The sequence below is a fragment of the Mizuhopecten yessoensis genome, unplaced genomic scaffold (genome assembly GCF_002113885.1).
Source record: "Mizuhopecten yessoensis strain PY_sf001 unplaced genomic scaffold, ASM211388v2 scaffold3235, whole genome shotgun sequence".
Classification (NCBI taxonomy): Eukaryota; Metazoa; Mollusca; class Bivalvia; order Pectinida; family Pectinidae; genus Mizuhopecten; species Mizuhopecten yessoensis.
In genome coordinates, this window is record NW_018404943.1 from 991,236 (window position 1) to 1,015,066 (window position 23,831).

Consider the following 23,831-nt stretch of genomic DNA (forward strand, 5'->3'; position numbering starts at 1 on the left):
TCATAGGGGGGTACTTTTTGGTCAGGGTATAAAAAGTATCCGGGGGTACATTTTGGTCGGGTGTATAAAAAGTATCCGGGGGGTGGGGAATTGAATATAGGTTGGGTAATGACTATAACATAACTGTAAATGTTTCTTCATGACTCTCCAAACCAGTGTTTAAAAATTATTTTGGCATCATTTCCTGGCCCCGGGGGTGGGGATTGGTGGGGTAGGGGTGGATTAATATTCCCCTGTAATGTCCTGTTCAAGTTCTGAACTCAATTGGATAAAAAAAAAAGAGAAAAATCATTTTTTTATAGGGGGGTACTTTTTGGTCAGGGTATAAAAAGTATCCGGGGGGTACATTTTGGTCGGGTGTATAAAAAGTATCCGGGGGGTGGGGAATTAAATAAAGGTTGGGTAATGACTATAACATAAATGTAAATGTTTCTACTTGAGTCCCAAAACCTTATTGTGTCCAGTGTTTAAAAAAAAAATTGGCATAATTTCCTGGCCCCGGGGTGGGTATTGGTGGGGTAGGGGTGAATAAACATGCAACTGTAACCTTCTAATCAACTTCTGAACTGTTATTGATTAAATTTTTTGAAACATCTGGTTTTTTCATAGGGGGGTACTTTTTATACAGGGGGGGTACTTTTTGGTAGGGGTATAAAAAGTATCCGGATACTTTTTATTCTGCATAAAAAGTATCCGGATACTATTTAAGCAGGAGGTACATTTTATGCATGACACCGGTAGTATATCAAAAGAGGGTGAAAATGACGTTACACGTTATGACTTTGATTTGAAATCCCCAAAGAGGGTCATCACCCTGATTTGTATGCTGAGAGGTTGACAGGTATGGAAAATGACACAATTACATTAATTGAGTGTGATATGGACAGGTTATTTACATTGGAAACAATTTTGTCTCTACAAAACCGTCCACTGCATAAAATTGTCAAAATTCAAACAATTATTTTTCTTCTGACTTGAAATGATGCAATGGAGTCCCAGTGCTTCCTCTCTAATACTGACAGCTGTAGCAGCATCATTGGAGGTAACTGTCTATGGTCCAATTCTAATACTGACACAGCTGTAGCAGCATTGGAGGTAAATGTCTACGGTCCAATTCTAATACTGACACAGCTGCAGCAGCATTGGATGTAAATGTCTATGGTCTAATTCTAATACTGACACAGCTGCAGCAGCATTGGACGCACATGCCTACGGTCCAATTCTAATACTGACACCGCTGCAGCAGCATTGGATGTAAATGTCTATGGTCCAATTCTAATACTGACACAGCTGTAGCAGCATTGGACGTAAATGTCTACAGTCCAATTCTAATACTGACACAGCTGCAGCAGCAGTGGACGCACATGTCTACGGTCCAATTCTAATACTGCCACAGCTGCAGCAGCATTGGACGCACATGTCTACGGCCCAATTCTAATACTGACACAGCTGCAGCAGCATTGGACGCACATGCCTACGGTCCAATTCTAATACTGACACCGCTGCAGCAGCATTGGATGTAAATGTCTATGGTCCAATTATAATACTGACACAGCTGCAGCAGCATTGGACGTAAATGTCTACAGTCCAATTCTAATACTGACACAGCTGTAGCAGCATTGGACGTAAATGTCTACAGTCCAATTCTAATACTGACACAGCTGTAGCAGCATTGGACGTAACTGTCTACGGTCCAATTCTAATACTGACACAGCTGTAGCAGCATTGGACGTAACTGTCTACGGTCCAATTCTAATACTGACACAGCTGCAGCAGCATTGGATGTAAATGTCTATGGTCCAATTCTAATACTGACACAGCTGCAGCAGCATTGGACGTAAATGTCTACAGTCCAATTCTAATACTGACACAGCTGCAGCAGCATTGGACGCCCATGTCTACGGTCCAATTCTAATACTGACACGGCTGCAGCAGCATTGGACGTAAATGTCTACGGTCCAATTCTAATACTGACACAGCTGCAGCAGCATTGGACATAAATGTCTACGGTCCAATTGGAATCCTGGTCAGACTCTTGTATATTTTTATTCCACCTGACTTGTTTACAATTTCTGGCAATAATCAGGATCATGTTGCAGGTATTTCATCAGAGATGTATGTAATGTATATACATCTCTGATTTCATATGTTGCAAGGTAACATCAGTAGTGGATGGAAATATTCTATGTGATATTGTAGTGGTAAGTGATTTACACAATTGCATCATTATTGCATTATATTGTGAATATTAATACACTTCTGTTATATTGGACATAAAATAATAGGCATTATGTTCATACTTCAGTTCTATTGACAGGATTTTTTCACTGATGGATTGTGGGATAGACTTCCGGAGGGGTGGACAGAGGGGTTATCACAGCTAGACTCACTTGATCTGGCCTTCCTTCTTGACTCCTCACTGCCGATTCCAAACAGGTACATATTTAATACTTGACATCAGACTCCATTCAAAGGGGGGCTGCTTTTGTAATACACATGATGACAATGGGTGAATGACATGTAACGGAGAAGATTTTGAAGGCTCATGATATTTATATAAAAGCAGCCTGACTCTAGATAAAATAAGACATGGTATGAGGAATTAATAATTGTATATTGATATACTAAAGGAGCAGACAGGTTAGACAAGTATAATAGCAAGATACCGGTTAAAGGCTTAACCTGCCCGTGGAAAATTTCTGGGAAAAAAATATATTAAAGTGTCTTTTTTAGGTCACTCGCATGCAAGTAAGCTTATGCTGTGATGCAACGTTCATCGTCTGTCATTGTCTGTTTGTCATTTTTTTTACTAAAATGCCTACCATTATAGAATAGCTGATTTTTTTTTACAAATTTTGATGACGAGCAATAAAAGGCTAATGAGGGGACAACACTTGGTATATGTGAAAGATATGGTCCTCTTCGGGGAAGAGGGGTATTGGCCCAAAATTGGAAAAAGATGTTAATCTTTAAAATTCTAATCCCAGAGTATCGGTAAAGGAATTTTAACTTTAATTGTACTGGAGCATCCTTGGGTCAGTGGGTGGGACTCAATTTTGTATAATTGAATGGTGTGGCTTACTGGGCCTCTTGTTCAAGACTCTGGAAGTACATGTAGTTCAGTTGTGATTTACACTGTATACCATCTCTTGTATTAATCTGTGATGATAATAGAATTTATATTAAAAGTTTGCAATATATTGTACAAATAATGAGATAAAACAGGAAATAAAACCTCTGGTCTAGTTTTTAGTGTACCAGTGCATATGGAATTCAGAAACATCAACCAATGGAATTCAGGTATTTATTTTTGAAAATGATGAAAATCTTACAACAGCTCAGAGGTTTTGATTTTGTCATACTGAAATATCTTTCATTTGTTGTTACATTTTCTAGGAAGGACCTTCCTTTGACTTTGCTAGCATTTAGAGAATCTACACATGCTCTGTCCTTGGACCGACAAAAAGTGGATCTGGAGAATAAAGGGATTGGTGAAGGACTCTTTCCATTAGATAAAGACAAAGAAAGGAAGGCTGTAGTTTCACCTCATTCTGGTGTCACAACACAGACAAAGGCCAGGGCTGACATCCAATTTGGACAATACCTGCCACTTAACGCCTGCTTTCGCACACATGTTAAACCAAAAAAACAACATGAGATCTTACAACTTGGAAAGGTATTGGCCATGTGTCCCTCACATTAAGATCTTGCTATGCAATGTTTCCCATCAAATGTTGCTGACACAGAATCCTAGCCTTGTTGTATTAATTATTTGCCCATTCTGAGTCACTGACGTCTCTGCTCTGTGATTCATGCCTGTCATGGGCAGATTTGATGGTTTACAGACCGGCCTTCCATACAAGTAGCTAAGATGCAGTCCTGAAGTCCTCATTGCATCAAAGATTTTTGGAGAAAATGTTTCAAGCTCACCGTCCATAAAGTTTCCTTAGACGATCTAGGGTGATGATTGCATAATTTGATTAATAGAGAATAAAATGAGTTGAAATCTCACAACATAGATCCATAGGGGGCAGAGTAATATCAATAACCTAATGCAAATGTTAGCATGATTTTTATCACGTCTGTTTCAATAAATTTGACCTAACTCCACTTTTAAAGATCACTTTTAAGATGTGTTAGCCAGCGCCACTGATTAATAGCGATACAGTCCCACGGGGCCTCTTGTTATCTTGGCATACCATTGGCAATATGCTCTTGCATATTCAATAATATGCGATAGATAGAAAAATTTCTTGATCAGTATAAATTACATAATATTTTATACACTTTCCGTAATATTCACTCACATGAAATATGAAAAAGTATTAACCCCTCTCAATGAACTAAAACTGTTATCCTTCAAGAAAAAAGTAATATTCTATTTGTATATATTCTGTGTGATACATATCAATTGAGTCGACACGTTATAAATTCCGCAGGCGATACAGTTGTTGGGGAGTGGGTGTAGCTGTGACCATGTGGTAGACGTCGGGGCGGGCCAGGGACACCTGTCCAGACTGCTTGCCTTCGGTCACGGCTTCAAAGTCACCACAGTAGAAGCTGCAGGCTGCCATGCACCCAAAGCAGAGAAAATGGATAAGTAAGATAGTGACGAAAAAACTCCTTATAGTGTGTCATTCATAAGCTTAAACTTTGCTATCCTTTTGCTAAATGGTTCAAACTTGTATCTATGAATGAGTTATGATAAATAATTTGCGAGTAACTACGAAAAAAAGAGAAAAAAGTACCTGTTCTGTGTCTGTAAGTGCTGCTGTTTTTACTTGGACATTTATTTTTCAGAGACATTCAAAAGAAAATACACAGAAAGTTAAAGGTAAGAAAAAAGAAGTTTTCCAAGTATTCTTTCATGGAGGAAATTTTTATTCTTCATACTTAATTCATGTTGGCCAATTTATACAATATTTCTCACAGTAAACTCTGATTTGTAAACTTTGATTTGTAAACTCTGATTTGTTTTAACAGCGAAAACATCCAACAGAGCAGGAACAAGCTTCAGTGGATGGTAGCAAAGAGGACACTACAGCCAGCAACACAACCTCACTGCCTGATCATGTGACCTGTCTCATCCAACCAGGAACAAGTGCGGAGAAGTTTTTAGAAGTGGTCAGGGACTCTTACAGAAAACAGACTGATGTTTTAGATATTGAAGGCCAAGGAAGAGTGCCAAATCAAGATCCTTCAAATATGTCAACAGGGTCAAGATCACCAAATTCAAAAATGTGTTCAAAACATTTGAAATCAGAAAAGACAAACTCACCGAGATCACAAAACATTGAGACAGATTGTATAAACTCTCCTGTTGATAGTGTTGATACCAAAGTAACACAACCAGGACCAGGTATCAATTGTGTCCGGGATCTATCCCAGTTTGTCTTGACTGGTCTCCATGCCTGTGGTGATTTGACCCCCACCATGCTGAGGATTTTCGCCCAGTGTCCAGATATCGTTGGTGTGGCCTCTGTTGCATGCTGTTATATGAAGCTGTCCTGTAGAGAGGGGTATGTTATTGTTATTATATGACCGGCCAAAAGGATGGTATCATCTTATCAATCTATCTGTCCAGTCATCAACAACTTCATTTCTGCTCCCAAAACTTCACTTTTTCTAATCTCATCCTCACCAAACCTTAAGAAGTTGTTTTATTTCATAAGAGGTGGACATGTGTACTATTTTCGGTTTAACTGGCAAAGCCAAGATCATTCAAGGTTAATTCTTTCAATCTGATTGTACGTACTGGCTGCATGTCACTGGCTTATCTCCAGATACTCTGATTTTCCTCGACCACCATGACCTGGCTTCTTAAATTACCATAGCTGTTAATAGCTGTAAAACCAAAACAAATTAATCCTATGAACGTTCAATAAATATTTCAGGGGAGCAGATGAGGACAGTGGTGACCTGGGATATCCAATGAGCCAGTTCACTGCGAATCTCAAAGACAATCATCTGAGCTTCGAGGCCAGGGCAATGGCATGTCATTTTGCAGATTCTTACAAAGAAAGACTCCTTGGTAACTATGTTTAATTAAATGTCTGATTGGTATGTTAAAGAACTCATTATGAATTTTTGAGAATTCTTCAAAACAATGCTTGGGTTGTCGGTGTACCTGTGCCAAAACTGAACAGGGTTGATTAATTGCTGACGACCAGATTGTTGGAGTGTCGGTCAAAAGTTGGGAGGTCCGAGGTTTGAACACTGGTCTGGCTGTTACATTTTTCCACCCATGTTACATACCAGCTATTCTGTTTGTTTGTCTATGTTAACTTGTGTCTTATATTTGCAACATGCCATGGCTGTGGCCTAGCTACCGCGTGGGGATATAGGGGCAAGGAGGGTTAGCAAAAACTCTGTAAGTTAACTTTCTTAAATATATTTGGATTTCAATGAAACTTGAGTATGTGCCTACTGTTAAATGTGAATTAAAATGAATAAAGATATTCAACTTTATTTTACAACAAGTGTCTTCTGACAGGAACTGTTCAATGTGAGTTCAGATAAAAACGTTGAGGGTCTATGGAGGGATGCATTTTTTTTCACTTGTACACCAAGTTGAATATGTAGTGTGCTTATATTGCCAGCCAACCCGCCTAGTCTGAAGTTGCACTGCTACAGGGCTGCATTACAGTATATCATCAAAGAGGTCTACCCAGACTTCAGCCAGGGCAGCATACGGCTCTCCATCAAACACTCAGACACCATGACATTTGAAAGGTAGGCTGGTACAAACTCACAACTGACTATACTGTTTTATATGTATTCTCTTAGGTTATTGAAGAATAAGATGCTTATATGAAACTTCTTAACCCTTTTTTTTTTTTATATATTGTCATTTAAAATACAGACTTGGTCAAGCTCATTACTAACCATACAAAGACATCTGACACCAGAAAAGTAGACTGGCTCAAAGTTGGTACATTTGTTTATTCTCAAGTTCTTCATTGTGCTGTTTGCTCCGATTTAAAAAGCACATACATAGATAAATACTCCACGATAATAAAGGACATACATAGATAAATACTCAACGATAATAAAGGACATACATAGATAAATACTCAACGATAATAAAGGACATACATAGATAAATACTCAACGATAATAAAGGACATACATAGATAAATACTCAACGATAATAAAGGACATACATAGATAAATACTCAACGATAATAAAGGACATACATAGATAAATACTCAACGATAATAAAGGACATACATAGATAAATACTCAACGATAATAAAGGACATACATAGATAAATACTCAACGATAATAAAGGACATACATAGATAAATACTCAACGATAATAAAGGACATACATAGATAAATACTCAACGATAATAAAGGACATACATAGATAAATACTCAACGATAATAAAGGACATACATAGATAAATACTCAACGATAATAAAGGACATACATAGATAAATACTCAACGATAATAAAGGACATACATAGATAAATACTCAACGATAATAAAGGACATACATAGATAAATACTCAACGATAATAAAGGACATACATAGATAAATACTCAACGATAATAAAGGACATACATAGATAAATACTCAACGATAATAAAGGACATACATAGATAAATACTCAACGATAATAAAGGACATACATAGATAAATACTCAACGATAATAAAGGACATACATAGATAAATACTCAACGATAATAAAGGACATACATAGATAAATACTCAACGATAATAAAGGACATACATAGATAAATACTCAACGATAATAAAGGACATACATAGATAAATACTCAACGATAATAAAGGACATACATAGATAAATACTCAACGATAATAAAGGACATACATAGATAAATACTCAACGATAATAAAGGACATACATAGATAAATACTCAACGATAATAAAGGACATACATAGATAAATACTCAACGATAATAAAGGACATACATAGATAAATACTCAACGATAATAAAGCACGAATAGGAATTTTATAGTGTTGCTATAGTGAAATTTAAAGTTGGGTTTGGAAATTCTATATTTATTCTCTCAAGTAAACTGTTACAGCTATGTGAAGACTAGCCTTCGAAGACTGGGCCTAGATCCGGATGTGCCAGTCCAGGTGTTGCAGCAGGCACAGAGTTACCTCCCCTGCTGGCAAAAGGTGGTGGCCTTCTACACTTTACGATTGTCGCTTGCCCCGGTAGTAGAGAGCCTCATTCTGCTGGACAGGATGCTTTACTTGTACGAACAAGGTGAGAACTGGGCTGCTTTCGTTTATTGCCATCCAAACGATTTAACCGGCTTGACCAAAATTGTTCCGTTATGAAAGAAGGTCGAACGTAGTAATCTGATGCTGCTTTCAGGCGAGCCTCGACAAAGTTTTGCATGGCCTGCATAAACATTGCAGGTCCGTCAGGATTTATACCAAAATGTTACATTTAAAAACAGACAAACCGGTTGTTCTGCATAAATGAACTGTACTATGAACTGTAATACTTTTTTGCAGATGGGTATCATGACTAGCTGCTATTTAATATATCACGCCCTTCAAAGCTTCTATGGTATGTTAGAACAGATTCAAGAAATATCTAATATTGGATTCGCCTGCCCTCCTCAACGGTAAAAAGGGGGATGGAAATTTTCAGTTTTACTATATTAAACCAATGAACAATGGAAAAAAACACATTAGTAAAGAGTCTGATTTGTCTGATTGTGACATAAATACATGTATGTAAGTTGTCTTACTTGTTCTTCTACTCTTGTAGACAAATATCTGGTGTTATACATTTTGTGTCCAACCAAAAGATATTTTACCACGATGGAAATGGCAGTTGATTCCTTGTTTGAGGCATGTGCTATTTTAATTCAGTCTATTCCTTTATATTTTCTAGGGATACCAAGTGTACTGTTGCCAATATTTGACCCCGCCCTGTCACCAAGAAATTTTGTATTGCTGGCTTCTAGGAAATGTTCCGTGGACATCACCACTTCCTGACAAATCTGATGTCTCCTTCATCAAGGAATTTTGTACTACTGGCATCTAGGACACAATCAACAGACATCACCACTCCCAGGAGACGTTACCCATGACATCACCACTCCCAGGATACGTTACCCATGATATCACCACTTCCAGGATACGTTACCCATGATATCACCACTCCCAGGAGACGTTACCCATGACATCACCACTCCCAGGATACGTTACCCATGATATCACCACTCCAAGGATACGTTACCAATGATATCACCACTCCCAGGATACGTTACCCATGACATCACCACTCCCAGGATACGTTAGCAATGATATCACCACTCCAAGGATACATAACCCATGATATCACCACTCCAAGGATACATAACCCATGACATCACCACTCCCAGGATACGTTACCCATGATATCACCACTCCCAGGATACGTTACCCATGATATCACCACTCCCATGATATCAAGGAACTTCATACTTTACAATTTCTAGGAAACATGGTATCCACGGACATCACACCTTGATACATCACCAAGGAACTTTGTGCTACTAGCTGCTTAACCCTTTCATCCCTATGTAGACTCTACCATGCATTGATCTGGATGTGTCCATTATGGTCTACAGTGGTGAAAGGGTCAACAATCAAATAGTTCATCAGTTTCTGTACCGATACAATATATTGATACATGTATACACAAAATCTGCATCTTCTTTATACTTCAGTAGATACAGAAACTATTTGTGCTTCACACTGATTGTTGTTGATATCTCTTTATGTTTGACTCGGAGTATGACCCATTGTTTTTTCGCTGTCCAGAAGATTTCATGGAACCCACTTTTGGTCAGTATCATGTTATACTGCAGTACTGATTGTAGTTTTATTATTCATGGCAAAGACAGTCACAACTAGGTACTCAATATTTTAATGCCAAAATCAGGAAAATGGCTAGCATACAATATATAATTGGAAGGTGGGTGGCTGCATGGGTTGAGTGTTCGTCTATTTAATCAAAGACTTTACTAGTTGTACCAAAATTTCAGATATAAGAATTTTATCAATGATTATAGCTGGTCTCCTTCACATACATGTACTAGGAAAACTGACGAGAGAATAAAACAACAAGTAAATATCATTGTAAGAATTTATTTGTTTACATCATGATTTCTTTAGTAGTGCTACACAAGGAAGAATAATTTACAAATCATTTACATGTAAATGAGGACATATTTGTTGAGATGATTTTTCAGCAGTCAATTTACTGGTGTAACAGCACACCAGTGATAAGTATTACTGCTGTTCTATAACCTAGTACTGGTCAGACTTGCCTTCAGTCATTTGATTTCCCATTGGTCAACACACTCCGCTGTAATCAAGAGACCAGTAGCAAGCCTACTTACCAGTGGGTGGTGGACTGTACTGGAAAATAGCTCTCGGCACTTAATGTATATAGCGTTGTTTTACGCAGTGTTTTGTGTTGAGGATAATTCCAGTATTACACAATAACCAGCAGTGAAGACAAGTCTGTACAAAGGCATGCTATAGCCACACTCCTGTTCTGTGAGATGGTTTTAGTGTGCTACATTTCACTGTACTAGCGCTGACCTTCCAGTAATAAAAAGGGTTGACCTATCACCAAACCAAGTCCAGCATTATTTTGGTCTGTGATAATAACCGTAAACCTTGTTGATGTGTAATCCAAGGTTTGGTGACAGTCAACCTAATATAACCTACAATGTACTAGCCCTGATTCATGAAACGATCCAAGTCTAAAATTGTCTTAAGTTTTATCTCAACCAATCACACATTATGTCATGAAAAGTGACGTCGTACATGATTGGCTAAGCAAATCCTCAAGTTTAAGATTGTTTCATGATCCCGGGACCAGATAAATGATCTCTGTAGGCTGCTGCTAGGAAGCTATCTTACAGGATTGTACTGAACATTGCAAGCATGGTGGGTAAAGCTCAAGAATTAAATTAACTGCAAGTTGTGTGCACAGCGGGGGAAACTGGCACTGACCAGTTCTTCAAAGTATACAGACCTCAATATTTTATAAATAAGTCACTTTGGAAAAGTGCATGACTAAAACTGTATCCTTGGAATATTTAATTTATATTGTATCTCTAAATACAAGGATCAGGTAATACCACAATGTACATTTAAAATTGAAATGTCCAATGAAATTTGATGAAATATATCAAGAAATAGTTTGAAAATTAAAACGTTTTTGGTAAAATAATTATCATAAATATTTATATAACGTTTCCAAAAGGATTTATTTTTTTAGTATCATATGGTAATGTTATGTTAAATGTTCAAATTTGTGAATATTGCATAATATATACAACTTGAATATTACAAATTCTCACAACATAAATTCTCATCATAGAAATATCATATTACATCTTCAATAATAGTCTGCAAAATCCATAACTTGTACATACTGAAATCACAAAGCGCATTGCTCAATGGAAAAACACTAATGGGATCTACAAAAATAAGGTGAAATGTAGTTTATAGGAAAAGTTCATGAATCACTGATAATTATCAGTTCTGATGTTATAGTTCAATGTAATCAAAACTAGTTAAGAAAACATGCATCATTATCTCAAAACCTTTTTGTCTGGTAAGCAGTAGCTTACAAATGATACCTTTTATTAATAGCTGAATGTAACATACATTTGTAGTAACACAAGTCTAGACTGGTCCTTACTGAGAAACTGTAGGGGAGACAACCCAACATAAAATATGGAATCGGCAGGAACACTGCATCTACATATACACAAAAAAATGGGATCGCAAAGGCAAAAATTGATTGTCAAAGGCCAATGCTTAACATTACTGAATGACTAGAGGATTTGGCCCTAAAGTTTTCTAATCATTAATAGCAGGTTTGTGTTTCTCATAACACATTTTTTACTCGTAACAATTGTGCAAAGTATACTTCATATAGAATCAAAGATTTCTTCTGATTCTGTCATAGAAAATGTCAACGCATTCAAAAGCAGTTTTAAGCAAAAATCCTTCTATAAAGGCTTTTATAGGTTATACTCCAATGAAAATCAGAACCACATAATTAATAACAAACTGACAATGTTTTCATCTTGAAATAATCTCATAAAAACTACAGAACTTTGGTCTACATGTGAGGGAAGATAAAATCAAATGGCAACAGTCGGTGGAGGTGTTAGTATCCTAGTGAGTCTACAATAGAAGGTTAAAACATTGAAGCTACCTAGCAATGTTCTACAAGGTTGTAGCATTTCGAGACAGAACAATGACAACATGCCCTGTACCTACGTACATCTGCAATATAGAGTAACCCTGAGTTAACACAAGATATCTACACGTTTTAAAGTAAAAATGCAAAAGAAATACAAAATTTCTTGATGTTATGATACAGATTTCTGTAAGAATCACTTTTCCCTCCAGTTAAGCTCATATCATCTGCTAATGATGTGTTATACAAGATACTGAATAAGTTGTATCTTGGAAGTATTTGTGATAAGTTGATGTTTCAAGCTATCTAACTATATAATTATATTGCTGTAATATGATATATTGTTTATTGAAATTTTCTCATCAATGGCCAGATAAGTAGACAAAGAGTTTTTTGAAAAATATTCTGAAAACCAAAACTTACCTAAATACTAATGAGTAAGAAAATCTACGAGAATTATATACCTGTTCTGTTTCGGCTGGTCCAGACACCATGCACACATGATGCAAAAGAGAGTAGTGATTAGCCTGTATCCTGCTTTCCCTCCCACACAGATATGACAGTACATGGAGGATGAAGTTTTCTACATTAACCCTTTCACCACTGTGGACCATAATGGACCCCTCCATATCAATGCATGGTAGAGTCTACTAAAGCTACATAGGGGTGAAAGGGTTAACACATGTCAATTATACACGTACTTGTAGCTGATGAACACTCGCACAAGTCTACTTAACAGGATTCAGATCTGCTAACACATCTCTGATAAACAAAGGGCAAATAAATTAGACAGAAATATACATCATTTAAAAACGTAAAAACTTAAAGCTCATGTATTGATGGGATATATTTATATATATATAAAGGATGAGACGAGATGAAAGAGTGTCCAAATATAATCCAGTGGAATATGTAAATGACAATAGTTTTTTTTATTGATCATGACCATATATGGGCAAGTTGTTAATAGATGAATGATCGTATCTTTTGTTTTCACATGCTCATGATCGTCATAATGACTTTTAAAGGCAACACATTATTTTGACATCATACACAATATTTAAATCATCTTCATGTCCATTTCATTTTTTTCTACAACGACTAACCACCAAAAGTAACAACAGAGTTCACCGTTCTACACACACTGTACAGACACAGAACTGGTGGGTGACCACGGACAGAGGACGTTCTTACGGCATAGGGCTAACACGTTACTTATGTACACTAAACCAGGCCTCCATGCCATAGCAATGCTGTTGTGGGTACAATACTAAGTACAAATGAAGTGACGCCCAAAATACAAATCATCTATTTGTGTGGATTCAATAATAAACTGAAATATCTCCGAGAAAAAACGAGAATTCTGCCATTAAAAGAAATGTTAGTGTACCAGGAGTGAGTAGAATGTATAAGGATAACTGATCAGCTTTCACAAGAGCAGTAGCTTATGTAAGATGTTACAAAGAGTTAGGATGGTCAGATAATCTCCTAACCAAGACGTGCTGAACAAACCGATTTTTAAGAGATTTTGTATTCTCATAAAACATAGCTGTATAATATATTTGATTAATCATTTATTGAAGTTTTCAATTGAAATTATTGCCATTCATGGACTGGCATGAAAATAAGATTTACATGAAATGTGTCATTGGTTAATCTTTCGAATAATGTTAAAAATTTAATAAAAAAAATGGTTAAAAACAGATGTTTAGCATTGTTAGCGTATATGATTTTTTGTTTGTTTTATAGATTCTTCACCTCAGCGTTAACAACTCTTTGATAAAAACCGATGAATTGCCCAAACAGATGGATGTACTTTTAATGTCTGGTCCCATGTATAAGAACTAGTGGTCTGTTATTCTCAGAATAGCAACACAGGGGGTTTCTCTCTGATCAAATCTACACAGTAATGTATTCATGTACACAAACATGTTGGCGGCTCACGTGACTAAAAGTGGAAGAATTTGATATACATATCTGTTGACGGGGAATCAAGAGCACCGACGATGGATCACCCAATCCAAAAACAATAACACCACTGTATAAATGGACGTCACAAGACTATATCCCTATGGAGCAGACCCCGGATTTTAAGGTCCCGGAACAATTACCCCATACAAAATGATTTTACACAATCATACTATACAACACACTGCAAATATAATCCACAAATTGTTCCCGTGAAGTTTGTACATGAAATTAAGTGATTGAGCAGTCCCTATGAGATTAGAGCAGACTGGCAGTACTGGTCACTAACGCACACTGACCAGTACTAACAACATCACTGACCAGCGAAAACAATCTACCCTTACATTACAACATGTAACGTCCTGTGCACATACTCCCACAAAAGTTTTGTTTGGAGATTATTGTGTTGCCATCTATAATTTGTCAAAATATCATAATAGATCTTAAACTTATTCACCCCTGAAGACACATTTGAACTTGTCCAATTCCAAGGTTGGAATAGTTCATTGCGAAATTTCAGGGGTGAAAGATTGAATTATATTTTGCTGTTTCTCCCCTACAAATGAGCATTTAACTTCTGGTAAAGGGGACAGTCAACTAACAGTTTCAAATATCCGGTATCCTATCATTAATTTACATACTGAATTTACCTTTAAATCAATACACTTTATATGATAAATAGACTTAATAACATTCAAGTTGAAATATTAATATATTTAAAAAAAACAACACCCTGATACCTGTTGATTTCTTAAGGCAATTCATTTTTTTGTTTTCCTTTTTTTTTGGAATTTCTCAAAACCAGTGTTGTCTCTGTATCAAAAAGAGGAAAGAGAAAAACGTATTTAACATACACAATTAAGTCACCTGTGGGTTAAAACAACAATTTCATCAATAACTATATACATCTGTAAAACATAAGATGACCATTTCATCAAAACGTTACTCGATCCAGTATCTAACAAAAAATACATAGTAAATAAATAGTTTTCAAACTCTGCATAAATGATAACAAAATGTCTTTGGGACTTAGTAACATTTTTGGTCATAAAACAACATAATAACTAAATCATTTAAAATAAGATAGAAATATTTCTTAAAAAGTGTCCTGATGACCGATATCTCGCAACCAAAATGGCTACATTTTGGGATTACAGTTATTTATTAAAGCGTATACTTAGATGGTAAAGTGAGGGTGAAGCCAGTACTAAGGGCAGTTACCCCCCTTTATTACATTAACTGCCTGTTGAGAATTTTTCAACATCTTTTTTTCTAAAGAGCAAATCCCTGAAAATATTAAGTTATTGCTACAATATCGTTCACTTTCTAAACACATTTATTAAATGTCAGAACTCTAATTGCAAGATGCTTTTTGATTTTTGAAACTACTGGTGAAGTTTTAATACAGAGCATCAATACTTCTCTAACCATTAAAACCAACTTTTCGATTCAGAAATAAAAAATGAACATACAAATTCAAACTTAGGCTACATACTTTTGATTCCAATCTAAAATTATTTCTTATCTATAAATTCATTTGTCAAGATAAAGAGGCAACAGGTATTATAAAAACAACCAGAGTATTTAAAACAAATGATTAATTTATGGAATTCTGAAGATGTCCGGTTTCTACACCCTATAAAATACACAGTATATCACTACCATACACTACAATCACATGTACTTACAGTCTATATCTGTTTCACATTTTACAATTACATATGGGCATTAGGGAAATGTATGTATCATTATATAACCACTTGTCACAAGAGGCTTGATTCAAAATATCTGGTCCTGAAAACTTATTTTTCACTTAACATTATTCAGCCTCAGAGTCCACAATGGCAAACAAGATTTTCCTTGGTGATAGCAAACACAAACCATATGAGAAACAAAAGTTCCTATTAAGTTTTAGATTTGTAGGTGTTACAGGATAGATAATGAATCAAATCCACTTAGGTCTGCATAGCGAATACTTTACCTCATTCACCCCTGAAATTTCATAATGAACTATTCCAACCTTTGAATTGGAAGAGTTCAAATGTGTCTTCAGGGGTGAATGAGTTAAATGGTCAAATTTTACCTTCATTTCTCTATATAATGTATCAATGATAAATGTATATCATTATGTTAACAAACTGTTTAAATATTCAACAACATTTCAGGAGATTATTCCAAAGCCTGGCTACATACTTGATCTAGATAATAGACAAGTCATACATACAGTATAACTTAGATAGTAGCCAAACTACATACACAACCTAAACAATAGCTCACCATACAGATTACATAGATTATAACCCATCATACATGTAACCCAGGTTATATCCCAGTCATACACACGACCTAGATTATAGCTCCTTTATACACAGGACCTAGATATAATAGCCTAGCCATATATATGACACAGATTATAACCTAGCCATACACTTGATCTAGATAACAGACCACTCATACATTTGATCTAGATAGAAATGCAGCCATACCACATGTAAGCCCAGTCATACATGTAATCTAGATTATTGCCCAGCCATACACACGACCTAGATTATAGTTCAGCTATACACAATACCTAGATTCTATATAAACAGAGAGAGTATTGATAATCAAAACACAACATGGTCTACTAATTACCACAGACATCCAACAGTCTCTCTCTACAGATGGACAGACATGCTCGTACAGACACTCGCAGCATATGTAGGAGACCCATCATATATATATATATATAATCAGTATACATAACATTCAGCATGAAACAACTCTCATAATTGTGTAATCATTGATGCGCCCTGTGTGCTACAGATTCCACCCTCGACACGTATCTCAGGTGTACACTGTGTGACCTTCGGTAGTCCCTCCAGGCCAACACGAGGGGCCAAACTGTTCTTGTCGCTGCCAAGGGCAGGTAACTGTAGGCAGGGGCTGGAGTTGTTGTCAATGTCTCGTAGGTGGGTAACTATGGTTTAGGCTATACTTATTGTAAGAGTTAAGTGTGTGAATGTTTTGTAACACAGTGTGGTAATGATCTATGTCACTTTCTCGGTCCTCCGCAGGACGAGTTGGCACGTCACGGTATTTGCCTTTTGACCCCTCTGATTGTCTTTCCTTTTCCCCACGCCAGCAGAGAATGTTGTGGTCCCGGGCTTGTAGAACTATGAAGACCACACCAAATAGCAAGATGGCCGACGTGCATAGAATTATCACCCAGACAAAGAAACTCAGCATATCTGGGTCTAAGAAATTCATGATCAGCTTTCTGCGACAGTACCCGTCCCTGATCTCATATCCCTCACTACACTGAAAACAGTCTTCAACATATGGCCCTTTACAAGTCCGACAGGCATCATTGCAGGCATGACAGATACCATGTCTCTGGTACTGTGGAGCCCAGCCAGACGAGTTATGGTTTGAGTCCATCAACACTGTCTCCATGGTGCCGTAGTAAAACTCCGGACAGCTGGCCACACAGCCGTCACCAAACTTGTAAAATCCTGGACGGCATTCTGAAACAGGGTAACCTTTGTATCAATAATGTGGTACATTTGACAAAACGAAGTTGTCTCCGGATAGTGTTTGACAGTGTCGGGCCTACTTCACATTAAGGTCAGTAGGATTACATCATCATAGTCTTTGATACAGGTCATATCTTTACAATCATTTGCATCTCAGGTAATGTGTTAATATTGTTGGGAGGATAAAAATATTGTAACCACATGACTCGACTATACATCACGAGAAGCATTGTCACATCTTATTCATGGTAAGTGTACTAACCTATACATATGCCGTGAGAAGTGATGCCAGCACATTTTAAGGGCTCCTTTTTCTTCACTGGTTGGGAAGTTATGTTGCGGCTTTGAGGATGAGTACCAGTGCCCATGACAACCAGTGTCCATTGTTTTAATTCGGCTGGAAGGTAAAAAGATGCAATGAAATATTGGGAAGTTGAAAAATTAAAATACGCTTTTAAAATTGAACCTAACTATGGGAGTTATAAATAGATCTTTTTTTTTTAAATTTACAAATGAATGAAAAACAAGAACTTTATACACTTATGAGGAAACTCTGAAAGAGGAGGAAAAAAAGCTATTGTCGGCAGGTGAAGTGATTTTCAAGCTTACATCTAATTCTCCTGAACTTCAAATGTGTTTTTATATTTTTTTCTTTAACTTCAGATGTGTTCTGATATTGTCTCCAGGTCTAGTGCAGTGTAATTATACCATAATAGGTTACAACAGAAAAAGTGCAGCAGTAGCATTGTTTAAATGTATGGAAATCATATTTACTAGTATAACTTGTACTTGTGAATGAAATTGTGTTTAGTAAGGTAAAATAATAACACGCTTTCTGTTTTAATGAAAGCAAATGCTCAACAAACATCCTTGGTGCATTATAACCAAGGTACGAGATTGGCCTGGCAAATCTAACACAATATTACACTGAATTGTCCTACAAATCTAACACAATATTACACTGAATTGCCCTACAAATCTAACACAATATTACACTGAATTGTCCTACAAATCTAACACAATATTACACTGAATTGCCCTACAAATCTAACACAATATTACACTGAATTGTCCTACAAATCTAACACAATATTACACTGAATTGCCCTACAAATCTAACACAATATTACACTGAATTGTCCTACAAATCTAACACAATATTACACTGAATTGCCCTACAAATCTAACACAATATAGCATAGAAAAGCACAGCAAATCTAACACAATATAACACTGAATTGCCCAACAAACCTAACACAATATAACACTGAATTGCCCTACAAACCTAACACAATATTACACTGAATTGCCCTACAAATCTAACACAATACAGCATAGAAAAGCACAGCAAATCTAACACAATATTACACTGAATTGCCCTACAAATCTAACACAATATTACATAGACAAGCACAGCAAATCTAACACAATATTACACTGAATTGCCCAACAAACCTAACACAATATTACACTGAATTGCCCTACAAATCCATCACAATATTACACTGAATTGTCCTACAAATCTATCACAATATTACACTGAATTGCCCTACAAATCTAACACAATACAGCATAGAAAAGCACAGCAAATCTAACACAATATTACCCTGAATTGCCCTACAAATCTTACGCAATATTACCCTACAAATCTAACACAATATAACACTGAATTGCCCTATAAATCTAACACAATATTACACTGAATTGTCCAACAAATCTATCACAATATTACACTGAATTGCCCTACAAATCTAACACAATATTACACTGAATTGCCCAACAAACCTAACACAATATTACACTGAATTGCCCTACAAATCTTACACAATATTACCCTGAATTGCCCTACAAATCTTACACAATATTACCCTACAAATCTAACACAATATAACACTGAATTGCCCTATAAATCTAACACAATATTACACTGAATTGTCCTACAAATCTATCAAAATATTACACTGAATTGCCCTACAAATCTAACACAATATTACACTGAATTGTCCTACAAATCTATCACAATCTTACACTGAATTGCCCTACAAATCTAACACAATATTACACTGAATTGTCCTACAAATCTATCACAATATTACACTGAATTGTCCTCCAAATCTATCACAATATTACACTGAATTGCCCTACAAATCTAACACAATATTACCCTGAATTGCCCTACAAATCTTACACAATATTACACTGAATTGCCCTACAAATCTAACACAATATAACACTGAATTGCCCTATAAATCTAACACAATATTACACTGAATTGTCCAACAAATCTATCACAATATTACACTGAATTGCCCAACAAATCTATCACAATATTACACTGAATTGTCCTACAAATCTATCACAATATTACACTGAATTGTCCTACAAATCTATCACAATATTACACTGAATTGCCCTACAAATCTAACACAATATTACACTAAATTGCCCAACAAATCTATCACAATATTACACTGAATTGCCCAACAAATCTAACAAAATATTACAAAGACTGGCCCACAAACCTAACAAAATATTACAAAGACTGGCCCACAAACCTAACACAATATGACATAGACTGGCCCCACAAACCTAACACAATATTACATAGACTAACCCAACAAATCTAACACAATATGACATAGACTAACCCAACAAATCTAACACAATATTACATAGACTGGCCCCACAAACCTAACACAATATGACACAGACTGGCCCCACAAACCTAACACAATATCACATAGACTAACCCTACAAATCTAACACAATATTACATAGACTAACCCTACAAATCTAACACAATATTACATAGACTGGTCCCACAAACCTAACACAATATGACATAGACTGGCCCCACAAACCTAACACAATATGACACAGACTAACCCAACAAATCTAACACAATATTACATAGACTGGCCCCACAAATCTAACACAATATTACATAGACTGGTCCCACAAACCTAACACAATATGACACAGACTGGCCCCACAAACCTAACACAATAAAAAATAGACTGCCCCCACAAATCTCCCACAATATTACATAGACTGGCCCCACAAACCTAACACAATATTACAGACTGGCCCCACAAACCAAATACAATATTACATAGACTAACCCAACAAATCTAACACAATATTACATAGACTGGCCCCACAAATCTAACACAATATGACACAGACTGGCCCCAAAACCCTAACAAAATATTACAAAGACTGGCCCCACAAACCAAACACAATATTACACAGACTGGCCCCCAAACCTAACACAATATGACACAGACTGGCCCCACAAACCTAACAAAATATTACACAGACTGGCCCACAAACCTAACACAATATGACATAGACTGGCCCCACAAACCTAACACAATATTACATAGACTGGCTCCAAAAACCTAATACAATATCACATAGACTAACACAACAAATCTAATACAATATTACATAGACTTACCCAACAAATCTAACACAATATTACATAGACTAACCCAACAAATCTAACACAATATTACATAGACTGGCTCCACAAACCTAACACAATATGACATAGACTAACCCAACAAATCTAACACAATATTACATAAACTAACCCAACAAATCTAACACAATATCACATAGACTAACCCAACAAATCTAACACAATATGACATAGACTAACCCAACAAATCTAACACAATATTACATAGACTGGCCCAACAAATCTAACACAATATTACATAGACTAACCCAACAAATCTAACACATTATTACATAGACTAACCCAAAAAATCTAACACAATATTACATAGACTGGCCGCACAAACCTAACACAATATTGCATAGACTGACCAAACAAATCTACCACAATATTACATAGACTAACCCAACAAACCTAACACAATATTACATAGGCTAACCCAACAAATCTAACACAATATTACGTAGACTGGCCCCACAAATCTAACACAATATGACACAGACTGGCCCCACAAATCTTACACAATATTACATAGACTGGCCCCACAAATCTAACACAATATTACAGACTGGCCCCACTAACCCAACAAACCTAACACAATATTACATAGACTGACCACACAAACCTAACACAATATTACATAGACTGGCCCCACAAACCTAACACAATATTACATAGACTGACCAAACAAATCTAACACAATATTACAGACTGGCCCCACTAACCCAACAACCCTAACACAATATTCCATAGACTAACCCAACAAATCTAACAAAATATTACATAGACTGGCCCCACAAACCTAACACAATATTACAGAGAATGGCCCCACAAACCTAACACAATATTACATACAGACTGGCCCCACAAACCTAACACAATATTACATAGACTGGCCCCACAAACCTAACACAATATAACATAGACTGACCCCACAACCCTTACACAATATAAACTAGACTGGCACCACAAACCTAACACAATATTACATAGCCTACCCCAACAAATCTAACAAAATATTACATAGACTGGCCCCACAACCCTAACACAATATTACAGAGAATGGCCCCCACAAACCTAACACAATATTACTAACACAATATTACATACAGACTGGCCCCCCAAACCTAACACAATATTACATAGACTAACCCTACAAATCTAACACAATATTACATAGACTCGCCCCACAAACCTAACACAATATTATATAGCCTGGCCCCACAAACCTAACACAATATGACACAGACAGGCCCCACAAACCTAACACAATATACCATAGACTGACCCCACAAACCTTACACAATATAAAATAGACTGGCCCCACAAACCTAACACAATATTACATATACTGGCTCCACAAACCTAACACAATATTACATAGACTGGCCCCACAAACCTAACACAATATGACACATACTGGCCCCACAAATCTAACTCAATATTACATAGACTGACCACACAAACCTAACACAATATGACCCAGACTGGCCCCACAAATCTAACTCAATATTACATAGACTGACCACACAAACCTAACACAATATTACAGAGAATGGCCCCACAAACCTAAGACAATATGACACAGACAGGCTCCACAACCCTAACACAATATTACACAATCTAACACAATATTACATAGACTAACCCAACAAACCTAACACAATATGACCCAGACTGGCCCCACAAACCTAACACAATATGACACAGACTGGCCCGACAAATCTAACACAATATGACACAGACTGGCCCGACAAATCTAACACAATATTACACAGACTAGCCCCACAAATCTAACACAATATGACACAGACTGGCCCCACAAACCTAACACAATATAAAATAGACTGGCCCCACAAATCTAACACAATATTACATAGACTGGCCCCACAAACCTAACACAATATAACATAGACCGACCCCACAAACCTAACACAATATTACATAGACTGGCCCCACAAACCTAACACAACATTTCACAGACTGGCACGACAAACCTTATGGCCCCACAAACTTACCACAACATTACACAGACTGGCCCCACAAACCTTATGGCCCTACAAACTTAACACAATATTACATAGACTGGCCCCACAAACCTAACACAATATGACACAGACTGGCCCCACAAACCTAACACAATATTACACAGACTGACCCCACAAACTTAACACAATATTACATAGACTGGCCCCACAAACCTAACACAATATTACACAGACTGGCCCCACAAACCTAACACAATATGACACAGACTGGCCCCACAAACCTAACACAATATTACACAGACTGGCCCCACAAACCTAACACAATATTACACAGACTGGCCCCACAAACCTAACACAATATTACACAGACTGGCCCCACAAACCTAACACAATATGACACAGACTGGCCCCACAAACCTAACACAATATGACACAGACTGGCCCCACAAACCTAACACAATATGACACAGACTGGCCCCACAAACCTAACACAATATGACACAGACTGGCCCCACAAACCTAACACAATATGACACAGACTGGCCCCACAAATCCAACACAATATGACACAGACTGGCCCCACAAATCTAACACAATATTACACAGACTGACCCCACAAACTTAACACAATATTACATAGACTGGCCCCACAAATCTAACACAATATTACATAGACTGGCCCCACAAACT

General features: G+C 36.7%; 2 protein-coding genes and 1 long non-coding RNA gene across 6 annotated transcripts in view; 1 reads left to right on the forward strand and 2 right to left on the reverse strand.

Annotated features, from left to right (window-relative positions):
* LOC110447250 (protein RRNAD1-like) overlaps positions 1 to 15,750 on the forward strand; it is a 21,159-nt gene extending 5,409 nt beyond the window's left edge. The window contains exons 2-10 of the mRNA XM_021492821.1: positions 2,318 to 2,436; positions 3,397 to 3,676; positions 4,440 to 4,600; positions 4,801 to 4,834; positions 4,984 to 5,519; positions 5,895 to 6,031; positions 6,600 to 6,732; positions 8,063 to 8,250; positions 8,890 to 15,750. Coding sequence (XP_021348496.1) covers positions 2,318 to 2,436; positions 3,397 to 3,676; positions 4,440 to 4,600; positions 4,801 to 4,834; positions 4,984 to 5,519; positions 5,895 to 6,031; positions 6,600 to 6,732; positions 8,063 to 8,250; positions 8,890 to 8,993 — 1,692 coding nt within the window. The 3' untranslated portion in view covers positions 8,994 to 15,750. The remainder of the gene's footprint in view (positions 1 to 2,317; positions 2,437 to 3,396; positions 3,677 to 4,439; positions 4,601 to 4,800; positions 4,835 to 4,983; positions 5,520 to 5,894; positions 6,032 to 6,599; positions 6,733 to 8,062; positions 8,251 to 8,889) is intronic.
* LOC110447249 (furin-like protease kpc-1) overlaps positions 10,115 to 23,831 on the reverse strand; it is a 149,286-nt gene continuing 135,569 nt past the window's right edge. For all 3 annotated transcript variants that reach the window (XM_021492820.1, XM_021492819.1, XM_021492818.1), the window contains 2 exons: positions 17,953 to 18,087; positions 10,115 to 17,681 (listed from right to left, as the gene is read on the reverse strand). In XM_021492820.1, the coding sequence (XP_021348495.1) occupies positions 17,113 to 17,681; positions 17,953 to 18,087 (704 nt within the window). In that variant the 3' untranslated portion in view covers positions 10,115 to 17,112. The remainder of the gene's footprint in view (positions 17,682 to 17,952; positions 18,088 to 23,831) is intronic.
* On the reverse strand, positions 20,424 to 23,785 carry LOC110447252. Of its 2 annotated transcripts, none has more exons than XR_002462571.1 (3): positions 23,219 to 23,785; positions 20,957 to 21,669; positions 20,424 to 20,687 (listed from the first exon to the last, which is right to left on the reverse strand). It is a non-coding gene; the product is annotated as an uncharacterized LOC110447252 (long non-coding RNA). The 2 variants fall into 2 exon arrangements; XR_002462570.1 differs by lacking the exon at positions 23,219 to 23,785 and adding an exon at positions 22,281 to 22,603 and having other exon boundaries at positions 20,957 to 22,025.